At 41.1% G+C, this 11794-nt stretch overlaps 2 protein-coding genes across 8 annotated transcripts in view; one reads left to right on the top strand and one right to left on the bottom strand.

The window, feature by feature from the left end:
* Positions 1-2926: 2926 nt before the first annotated feature.
* On the top strand, positions 2927-5928 carry LOC133475441 (twist-related protein 2-like). Its single transcript, XM_061768302.1, has 2 exons — positions 2927-4046; positions 5661-5928. Exon 1 carries the CDS (start codon positions 3007-3009, stop codon positions 3634-3636), a length of 630 nt encoding a protein of 209 aa, XP_061624286.1. The 5' UTR covers positions 2927-3006; the 3' UTR covers positions 3637-4046; positions 5661-5928.
* A 2213-nt stretch (positions 5929-8141) lies between these two features.
* hdac7a (histone deacetylase 7a) overlaps positions 8142-11794 on the bottom strand; it is a 58863-nt gene continuing 55210 nt past the window's right edge. For all 7 annotated transcript variants that reach the window (XM_061768283.1, XM_061768290.1, XM_061768282.1 and 4 more), the window contains one exon: positions 8142-11508. In XM_061768283.1, coding sequence (XP_061624267.1) covers positions 11466-11508 — 43 coding nt within the window. In that variant the 3' untranslated portion in view covers positions 8142-11465. The remainder of the gene's footprint in view (positions 11509-11794) is intronic.

Genomic DNA, 11794 nt, shown 5'->3' with positions numbered 1-11794 from the left:
CGGACTTGCGACCGCATGTCTTGGACACTCGCGTGAAGAGAGGGGCGGAGCTGTCAACTGATCAGCACCTGGTGGTGAGTTGGCTCCGATGGTGGGGGAAGATGCGTGGCAGGCCCAAACGTATTGTGAGGGTCTGCTGGGAACGTCAGAAGGAGTTTCAACTCCCGCCTCCGGCAGAACTTTGCTCATGTTCCGGGGGAGGCGGGGGACATCGAGTCCGAGTGCACCATGTTCCGCGCCTCCATTGCTGAGGCGGCCGACCGGAGCTGTGGCTAATGTGGTTGGTGCCTGTCGTGGCGGCAATCCCAGAACCCGTTGGTGAACACCAACGGTGAGGGATGGCTTCAAACAAGGTGAGTGGTTGGCTTCAAACAAAAGGTGCTCTGTCATGAGTTGTTTAACACATCGAGATGTAAATACCACGAAATGAAAGCTGGAATTCTGAACTTTCGTCTCATATTCATCACTTGATCTCAAGCCCAAATGTCTTCAGTAAACAACAAAAACAAAGGATATTGACCTTGCCATTCCAATACTTTTGGAGGGGACTGTACATCACATCCACAAATGTTTTTTTTTGCTGATTGAGATTTTTATCTTAGAAAATTGTTCCCCAAAATAATGTAATATTATATGAACGCCTTTTATAGTGTAATACTAGCAAATGTTTGTGTGGTGCTCTGAATTGGGCACACAGTAAATGTGGGAACCTCCTCTAGTACACACTGTTGAATCACATACACACACACACTCCACCAGCCGCCACTGATTATGGGCTGGTATTACGTTATGGATTTCTCTTGTAGAAGCCCATAACGTACAAATGGCCTCTAAAGTAGTAACGGCTACGGTTCTTATTTAGAGTAAAACACAAAGATAATTAGTCTGCTGCAGAATTTCCTGTTGAAGGGCGAAGTTCTTAGGATTTGGAGAATTTTAAGCTAAACGAGATCTTTAAATGATTATCAAAATAGTTGTTGATTAATTTGATCTCCAATTAGTTGTCAATTAATCAATTAATTGTTGCACCTCTACTCATAGCCCATCTTCCCACCACGAACAAGCATTGTGATGGACGCCCACCTCGCCCATCTATTTCCAAATAAAAATGTATTTATATCCGGTTCCGATTATCCATTTCCATCGATCATCCGGCTCAGACCAATTTTTTTTTGGTATCAAGTTACATTTAGAGGCGCTTTAATAAACAAACTGATGTGTGATCTTATACAGAAAAAGAGCAACTAACTTCTACGTCAAACACTAATTAAATGCACAGCAGTTAACTTTCATACTGTGTTTCAAAATTGATTTTTGACTGCTCTTCTCTCTATTAACATAAATGTAAAAATAACTGTACATGTCATTGTAAGTGAGTAAACTTACAAATAAACCCTTCACAATATTTGGATATTTTATTCCATATGTAAATACCAGCAAATAAAAGCTAAAATGCTGTAAATCTCTTGTTTCATACTCATCTTTTGACGTCAATGCCAAATGTTTTCAGGCACTTTTGGTGGTGAGTGTGTAACCACTGAATACGATAATAATAATTATTCATGGTTTAGTTACCATGTAGCTAATAAATACAACTTCAATGTACAGCCTTTAAATCATTGGAATTCTTTTTGTGGAAGAGGATAATCGTCCGTGTGTGTTTGAAGAGGATTGGTGAAGAGTTGTGGCTGCCTGACCAAAAAGCCTCAAAGGCTTTGTCATTCATTCAGAATAGACGTGTCGGTACACAACTCAAAGATATATACTCTTCCATACTTAGATGCAAAATACTTTGGTTTAAGACAATTGCTTTGCGCTGTTTGCGCACGTCATCTGTCGTCTGACAAAAGAGGGTTCTTCACTTGTGGTGGACCTGCGCCATCTTAGGGTTGATCTTCACTCTGAGTTTTTCCACTTAGTCATGAGCAGCCTGCGCATCCAAAACCAAAACTGTTTTCATTGCGGGGAAGCATCTTTCCTGGTGATGACCTGCAAAAAATAAAACAATGGACATTTCTCTTGTGGAGGTGTGTTAGTTGAGTTGTGCACCCCGTCACCCCGGAGTTTTGGACAGCAAAGTCCATGTTGGACGAGGTTCCGAGGCTGGTTCTGGATAAAAGTAACATAATGTCCCGCAGGTCTTCTTTTCGTTCCACTCTGCTCTTTCTTTTCTTAAGTCTCTGATTGGACCTCGGTGGTGCAGTGCTGAGCGAACGCCAGCTCCTTCCTCCCTCTAGGCCTATGATTAGAAACGAGAGCCAACTCGAATAAAACACACCATTGTGTTTGCCTTGTTGCTTCTACCAACACACTTCTTATTCCAAGACTTATTTAACACCGTTACTCCATCGCCTTGGAATGTTACATGTTAAAAACATCATAGTACGGGTGTATTTATTAGAAAAATAGAAATAACTTTGCGGTGTGGAGGCACGGGAGGGAGAAGCAGCAGCGAGTATGTGCATGGGGAGAGCGAAGGGGGGTTGGTGGGACAAGGACATGTTTAGGAGGAAATCTGGAACCAATATACTTGGGAAGCTTCTATGGCGAGGAGCAAACGTCATTGAGGTTTGATTTGGTTGGCTGTATGAGACACCTTGGTCCTTTGATCACAGTACTCCATAGTTTAAGGTTCCTGTTTTACTGATCTAAAAAAAACAAAAACAAAAAACAAAAAAGACCTGCACACCAATCAGTGAATCAGATGGGCGGACCTCCGAATGCTTCAAGGTCCCCTCCCTTTTTTAAAAGTCAGATTCAAGTTTCTGTTGGATCACATGCAGCTCAGGGAACAGCGGGACATGACGATCAATGTGGTGATTGCTGGCTGCCTTGCAGTAATGTGGCTGAAGAAACGTGGTGGTAAAGCGTAGTGGAACGCTGGGTTTTCACCCCTTGTGACGAAGAAGACGACTCAACAGTTCCTGAAGAACGAGTCTGAGAAGAATAGACAAAACAAAAGGACTTGGAAGTATCCCTGAAGGATACAAGAAGCGCTACTCAACTATGCGAGACGAGGAGCAGACTGGCGCAGATCATCCAGTGGGAGCGGTGGTTTCTAGTGAGGAGAACATCGGGAAACCACCGTCAAATGCCTGTCCTGTCCTTGTGGCAACACCGGGATTCCGCAGGCGGAAACGGCACAAAGGCTCACCTGGGACGGACGACGCCACCGCAGTCACATCAATTGAGGACAAGCCTGGAGACGACATCCGGATCGATACTCTGACTGGACCGAAAAAACTCAAAAGGAGTCCTCAACATCTGCCTTCCTCGTCGGGGCCGTGCCTTTCTCCGATTCCAGGTCCAAGTCCTGGAGGGTTGTCACCCCTCGAGGACACACATGGCCAGCGCGTGATCGCCAACATCCGGGAGCGTCAGCGGACGCAATCCCTGAATGACGCCTTCGCCTCGTTGCGGAAAATAATCCCAACGCTCCCTTCGGACAAACTGAGCAAGATTCAGACGCTTAAACTGGCGTCACGCTACATCGACTTCCTGTACCAGGTTCTACAGAGCGACGAGATAGATTCAAAGCTGAGCGGCTGTAACTACCTGGCCCATGAGAGACTAAGCTATGCCTTCTCCGTCTGGAGGATGGAGGGGGCCTGGTCCACCATGTCTGCCAGCCACTAGTCTCATCTTTGACAAAACCGTGTTCTCGCTTGATTTAAAATAGGTCAGCCTTTTGACTCACAAGTCTCAGGTTTCATCATCGGTTTGGCTCACTGGTGAGGCAAACACAGTGACTCTTAATGAGAAAATGTCATTGAAACATCTGTTTTTCAAGCCTACCTAGTAATTTGTTCATTTGTAAGTCATTGATTCGTCTCCAGGGGGCTTTTGTTTGTGTTGTTGCCTCCAAACGAGGATGCTAGTTCCAATCTTTCTGACAATTTGACCACTTTTTGAACAAGGCAGTTCAGGGACACCTTGTAAATGATCTTTCCTCATGACTAAGCTTGGGTCCTGAAACTGAAGTTTCATCCCGTGTTCTACCTTCAGCATCGTCTTCCGCACCACATCAATCACCAACATCGACGAAGGTATGCATTCTTGAGTTTTCGTCAACAATTAATTGCCCGTCCTTTCATTTTTATGTTTACTGTTGCTCAATGTTCAGGATCACAGGAAGAAAAAGCCAATCCCAACTGGCTCAAGCCTGGACTGATCACCTGTCAGTCAGACAGACAAAAACATTACACAAAAGTCAGTGTGAAGGCTCGAATTCAGGATCTTATTGCTCATTATCAACAAGAGTGGAAAAAGCACGCGCTGCCGCCTGCCAGTCTTCAGTCTCTACTCAAACCGACCGCCTTTGTTTGTTCTCGTGCCAAAGAAACCCTCGCAACCGCTCACAAATTCTTTCCCCTCGTTCGGACCTAAATGTGCTTGCGTTGCACAAAACGAATGCGATAGAGTCGCGGCGAGCTGACGACGAGGACTAATGAAAACAAACGGCTTTAGAAAAAGCGATGAATCGTATGTGCTGCCATCAAAGGGGAAGGCCCATGCGGGGGGGCTCTCCCACTGGGCTCCTATAAACCACTGGGAGTGATGGAGGAGGTGAGAGCTGATTTATGTAGTACACATGCATAGGTGGAACCCCCCCCCCCCCAACACACACAATCCTATACGCACTAATGTCAATATCAAAAATACACAAACACAACACAAAGCTCATTTTAAGAACTGTTGACTCTTGAGCCCAATCATCTTTTTTTAGTGTTGGACCAGCCAGGACACTTCTTAAATTGTGTTAACACTGGCTCACATAAATTATCCTACAATGTTAAAACAATATGTTACAAAGTTTAACACATTTATCGGGCCTGGCAAGTATCATGACCATTGTTTAGACTACTGCATGGAAAAATGTATCCCAATTTGTTGATAGTCAATCCCAAACTGCGATCCATCAATTTTCAACACCACTTCCCCTGGTTAGGGTCCCGGGGCAACGGGAGCCTATCCCAGCTGACTTCGGGCAAAAGGCGGACTACACCCTGAACTCAGTCGCAGGGCACATAGAGACACAGACAACCGCTCGCACTCACATTCACACCGTCACTGAGTGGGAACTGAACCCACGCTGCCCGCGCCAAAGTCAGGCGAGTGTACCGCTACACCATCAGCGACTGCGAAGAAATCCACCTCACAGAATTAAAAAAACATCTGTTGCTGCATACATAAATCCACGTATGTTCAGTCTCTGGATTTCCATTACCTAGCACAGGTTGGGAGAGTGCAGCAACAGTTCAGACGTGATGAGTTAAAGAATCGCAAGATTTAAATCATTATGTCGATGTATTTACACTTTACACCTGTAGGAGGAGCCCAGGAGTGAAGCAAATTTGAAACGAGATTTGTTTCTTAAATTCACAGTGCATAAAGGTGATTTGCACGGGTCATGGCTGTATTATAGTTTGACCTCCAAACTTAAACTAAAAACGTGTTTTTTTTTGTTTTTAGCTTTACTTGAAAAGTTTTGGTTTTTTCCCCCGATAATTTCTTATGTCCTGTACAATTTCAGCAGTTGCAACCAAATGCCAGTATTTTTTTTCTGTGAATGTTGACACGTTAATGGGGAACGTGGCTGCCGTTTAATGAAAAAAAAAGATTTTTAAAGCGGTAACATGTTTGCCTTTCTGTCTTTCCAGCTGTTAAGAAAAGGAATTGCTTGTGCCACACCGCCATTTCTACCATTCTTATCATGTGGATTTTGGATTCCCAATTTCAAGGATAATGGGAGCGTCTGAATATTATTGAGAACAAGGACTTCTGAGGAATTGGAGAACATGCAGCTAAAACTAGATTTTGGACAAAGATGATGAACAGATTGTTTTCCATAAAAATGGAGACATCAGCACATACTGTTTGCCTTTTAAAATCCTTGTGTCCTGACAATAAAGTTCAGTGCAAAATTTCCATGGGTTATTTTGTTTCAACTGTAAGGTGATGACGTTGCAACTAGCTTTAATCCAGGCACCCCGCCCTCTTTGTCTCCAGCCTCTTGTTAAACGCTGTCTCACATTCTCCCCCCATTTTTCTTTTAATGAGGTCTGCACGCCTTCCTTCGCCTGGTCAGTCAGGAACACATAATACCACCCAAAAGAACATGCTTTAATGTGCAATTAAAGGCGCTGGGGATATTTATAGCCTCTTTGGAGCCTTTTTAAGTTGTTTTGACTTAAAAGAAACACGCACTCCGGTTTCGACTTTAAAATAAAATCCGCTAATTCTTGGATGCTATATGGCCAAGCTAAGTAAGCAGAATTGATTTCTCACCGTGGTTTATTTAATGTTCACTTTCAAAGGTAAAACAAAAAACAATCAAGCTCTCATTTGTATTTAAAAACAATTGTTCCTCTAAGGGACAGTAAGGTGCACTTGTGCTCAGCATGTCTGCTTCACAGTTCTGAGGTTTGGGTTCCTGCGTGGGGTTGTCGTGTTCTGTAGGTTTTCAAGAAAACATGAAGGACCAGGTGAAACACATTTCATTTTATTTGAATGGAATTCAAATTTAACCATCAAGCATTTCAGAAAAGCATTATCATTAAACAAATTACTTAGACTACAAGAGCTATCGGGAGTCTTATTTTTTCAACTAAAGCAATGAATGGATGGAGGAATAGTGACAATTTCCTTCTTTGATGAACAATTCAAAAATCAGATTAGAAATAGGAAATAATGGAAGTATCTCATTCCTTGGTCAAGCTATCAACATCATCCATCCATCCATCCATTTTCTGGGCCTATCCCAGCTATCATCGGGCAGGAGGCGGGGCACACCCTGAACTGGTTGCCAGCCAATCGCAGGCTATCAACATCTCTAAACAACCTGTGTTGAGGTTTGTCTGACTTTTGTATGTCTTAAAATAACAAAGAAAACACGAAACGTGATGAGGTATTTCATTGAAAGATGCTGAGGTCTCCCACAAAGCTAATATCTCCCGGAATGACTTTTGGTGCATTAGATTCTTGTTGTTTAAGACACATCATCTTTTAAATGATTTCTAAAACTAACTGCAAATGTTACATTTCCCCCCCTTCATTTGATATTATATTGAAGACAAGTTCTTCTTGAAATGGTGTCATCTAGTAATGGCTAAATCCTTTTAGACAAACTAACATTGGTACCGTAATTTCTCGTGTACAATGCGCATTCCCCACCCCGCCCCAAACAAAGGTCAAAAGTCAATAGTGCGCATTATACATGGGTATGGGGGGGGGGGGGGAAATCACATTTTATAAATGTATGCTGCCATGTTGTGGTTATGAAAAAAGCTGTACACTTTCATTCAAAAATGCTACCGCCACCTAGTGGTTATGAGAGAGGTTTACACTTTTATTCTAATATGCCACCGCCACTTAGTGGTTATAAAAAATGTGTAGCGTACATTTTCATTCCAACATGACTGCTTATATGTACAGTTGTGCTCATAAGTTTACATACCCTGGCAGAATCTGTGAAATATATATATATATATTTTTAAATATGACTGAACAACAACCATCATTAATTTCTTTATGATTATGTTTTGTTTCATGATAATGCTTTTCTCAAATGCTTGACCGTTAAATTTGAATTCCATTAAAATAAAATTGTGTTTCACCCGGTCCTTCATGTTTTCTTTAAATAATTGTACCCATCTTACAAATTCTGCGTGGTTAATCAAATATATGAGCACAACTGTGTTTTGTAATTTACTAAATAAAAGTAGAGCTTGGAATTTCAAAATAAGAGTACATTTAAAAAAAAGTATTACGTGTTCAAATAAAGTGCTTAACTTCAGAATAATTATTTGGAAAAAAAATACAGATAATACTTCATGTTTTGAACATATGGGCAGAACAAAATCATGCATTGTAAAAATGCATTACACATAGAAGTTAGAAGGGTTTTCCAGAATTTTGAGGTCAACTTTGGGGGATGCGTATTATAAATGGGTGCGCATTATACACGAGAAATTATGGTAATTTTGCAAACATAACAATGCCCCTGTAACAGTAAAAGTAGTAGTCAGTGAGGCATTAAGTGTTTTTTTTTTGTTTTTTGTTTAAATTTAGATTTGTTTCTAGCAGTTAATCATTTTGTATGCAGTTTTACATTCTGTGGGGAAAAAAACAACAACAATATATTTGTTTTCAAAAAGTATTTCTTTTTAATCAGGAGGAAAAGACAAAAGTACAAAATAGAAAATCTTTCTATACATACACACGGTAAGAAATTGGATAAAAACACACAGTATAGGTCATTAAGAAAGAATAGCATAAAATCCAATTCAACAGTATTACTGCAAGTCCAGTTAGTTAAGAAGAGTTACCAATACACATATAACTACTGAATGCAACAAGGCACGTGGCTGATGTGTATTTTGGTCTTTGGAGATTCTATTTACAGTGTATTTCTTAAAAGGAGAGTACACATGACATCAGCACTGGAGGCAGTTAAGAAGACGGGAGGCCATATTGGCCTCTGCATAAGACAACAAACGTCTACTGGGGCTTTTGATGATAACAGATAACACGACAGTACTGCAAATCCCGTACGAGTACACGCGCGCACACAGCACACGTACATTTTTACTTCATGGACACCACATGCTGTGAAAGAGCCACGCAACACAAGTCATTGGTTTAAAGCAGGGGTGGGGAACGTACAGCCTGTGAGTGCATTTCATCCCACCGTGGAATACAAAAAACAAATACAACTTCAGAGAAACTGAACCAACAAATGCTCGTAATTTATTGTATGATAATAAACGTGTTTGGCCATTGCATTATATTTTTTTCATAAATTTAGAGAGGACTGAAAAGAACCCTGATTGGAAAAAGGCTCCTCAGCTGGATGTACACTGCATGAGTCAAGTCACACAATTGCATTTTTGTTCTTTTTTTTTTTTAATTAAAAGGTATGCAAGTTTGATATTTTTGTTGTTCACTTGTGTGTTGTCACTGCTCGGTGCCGATGCCTGCGGAGCTATTGACGTTGAATTTGGTTGTTTCATGTCTTCCGTCAGTGTAAACACAAGCCATATTTCGATACGTATCACTTGAAATGTACATGGAAATAGACAGTCACAAAAATCAGATACTGTAAGGGTATTAAATCAGAATTGGACGCCTAGTCCTACATGGAATCCAGCTTTAAATGCGTCACAAACAATACAAAAGATTCATTGTTTAAGATGGATATATAGAACAAAAATTTGATTAAAGTCAATTATAAGATCGGGTTCTTTGATGCAATAAATGCATTGTGCATATTGTGTTTGGCGTTTTTGTGAATAACTGAACCAAAAATCCCCAGAGGTGGCATAAATCATGAGCAATAAACTCACAAACACCGATTATGGATGCATACCTTACATTTAAATTCATTGGTTTTGGAGCGTCTCGTGTGTTCGGCAAAACAACAACAACAAACTACTCTACGTAATATTAATGCTAACAAAACAATTCAATACAATCCTTATTTTGGGTTGTTCAGAGCCCTTTTGCGTGTTACTATAACCCTGTAAGAGGAGTTAATGATAATTACCAGGATCGTCTGATGAGACTCTAGTAAGAAATTGCACAAAAAGTTGATCCGCACATTACGTTCATAACTGCAACTACTGTATTCTCTGGCAAAATCATTTGTTAATGTCAAATTATGCCCTTAAGTCTTTGGTATCCAGCCTATTGTGTATTGTTGTTTGTCTCCACAAAGATGTGTCTGTTTTCAATCGAGTTATACAGGTTAAAGGTCACATTATTACACTTATTCTTTTTTTTTTTTAGTTTTGAAGTGATAGAACATGACCAGGGTTTTCCCACTTTCGCTCTACGTCGCAAAAAACAAAAAACAAACAAAAAAAACTTGTGACAAAGAGGCCATTCTCTTCGCAAAAGACAACATTCTGCCATCGTAATGGCGGCTAGTGTGGTTAGACTCGCTAGAGGATTAAGACATAGATTTTCAAAACATGCATTAAAAAAAACATGTCCAATTGCTACTAATTACAGTGCATTACTTGTTGTATACAATATTACTAAATTCTTCTCTGAGCCTGAGCTGAGCTACATTTAAAAAAAAAAAAAACAACATAAGACTTGTGTTAGTTAGTTCCTTAAATTAAGACTCAATTGAGGACTAAAGTATGAATATGGACATCAGTCTTTGAATGTGTTCCTCACCCAATCCACAGGTTTAAATGCTTATAAGAACAGTATACATTCTGCATGGTCAAATTAATCCATGAATTGGTCGTTAACAATTCTGCGATTGAGAAACACTCAGTTCTTGACGCATATGAGGCTAAAATGGAGTGTAACACGACAACCAGCAGAGGCACTGTTGAGCTATCATCTGCCCCAAACACAACCAGAGAGAGAAGCTCTTGTCCCATTAAAATAATATTTCATAAATACTTAATTCTCACCAGTGTGGGAAAGGTCATCCCTCGTGTACATTACGGTCCCTATCGTGTTGCTATTGAAGCCCTTATTTCCAAAAGCAGGGTATTTTCAGGCAGTTCTACTTGGGTGATGTATTCAAGTGCATCAAGATTACTGTTACTTATTTGAATGGTCCGCTTGGGTGGAATGAGAAACACTATTCAATACTAGTGTATACAGTATGGTGCAGTTAGGAGGTCGTAAGTTAAAAGATAAATGCAAATACCATTCAGTTACATGTTAAAAACAAATAAAAACATCTTTTAAGAGAGTTGGAGTATTGTTTTTGCCCCCCCCCGAGCTTTGGAATTTCAAACGCTTCACATTAAGGAATGAACAGTGCAATCAAGCAACAAGGACCTTTTGCCCTTTTTCTTTCTACAAAATTGCAGTTGTGTCTTCATCCTCTCGTAGTGGTCAAACTGCATTCGGGACACGATAAAAAACACAAAATCTTCTGTATTTTTTCCCACTGTCGCACGTTTTCTCATTTGTGTGTGTGTGTGTGTGTATACACGTGTGCATGCTTTGACCTGATGTCAGTCATTCAATTTGGTTGCCATGTGCTTCAAAAAGGGATTTTGGGGCAGAATCCAAAAGACATTCAAAGGATGCGGTTCTTGGTCCGAACATTAAGGCCAACTTGAGGCAGGAAAGACATCATCTGCAACATTTCAATGGTGTGCATGCATGTGTGTGTGTGTGTGTGTGTGTGTTCACAGAGCTGTTGTGCTGTACAAAAGGCACAATTCATTGTCAGTCAAGTTCATAAAACATCTTGTATTGCTCTTTGGTGAGGTTTCACAAGGTTACCGCTGAGTGGTTCTCAGCGTTGAGGTGCTTATACTACGTTTGCGTGTCTTTGTGGCGATAAGGCAGATGGATGGAAGGTTGTACCCCCCCCCGCCCCACACACACACACTCGCCCCCGCCCACTGTCATGCTCGTGAGCAGTGCTGGCAATCCAGTGCTACAAGTGGAGCCAGCCTGGTTCCTGAATGGGAGTTGAGTTAGGCGTTTGGTCACATGGAGTCACTGTCATGTTCCATTGGTTCATCTGGAAGCCTGCGAAATAGACAGAAAACTGGAGGTAAGCCTCTTCTTTTTTGAAAATATGACTGATGAGCTTTGCCAGGGCGGCGTTTCCCATGACTTCGTGGGGGATTAGAAGCAAGCGCAAAGGACAGAGAGCCATTACAGTGGGAGAGATGCAGTTAGGAGTTGTGGATCCTGGATTTTCCCACCTCCTGGTACATTGTTTGACAGCGTCTTAAAAAAAATAAAATAAAAATCCAAGCGCTTTCATGACAAGTTTCTGCTAAATGGAGGAGGCCGGTATCTGTGAACGTGT

Source organism: Phyllopteryx taeniolatus, chromosome 1 (assembly GCF_024500385.1).
Source record: "Phyllopteryx taeniolatus isolate TA_2022b chromosome 1, UOR_Ptae_1.2, whole genome shotgun sequence".
Lineage (NCBI taxonomy): Eukaryota > Metazoa > Chordata > Actinopteri > Syngnathiformes > Syngnathidae > Phyllopteryx > Phyllopteryx taeniolatus.
This window is presented reverse-complemented; position numbering and strand designations above follow the sequence as displayed.

Excerpts from the sequence above, each read along its gene's own strand:
- LOC133475441 (XM_061768302.1), top strand. The coding sequence starts at position 3,007 with ATGCGAGACGAGGAGCAGACTGGCGCAGATCATCCAGTGGGAGCGGTG.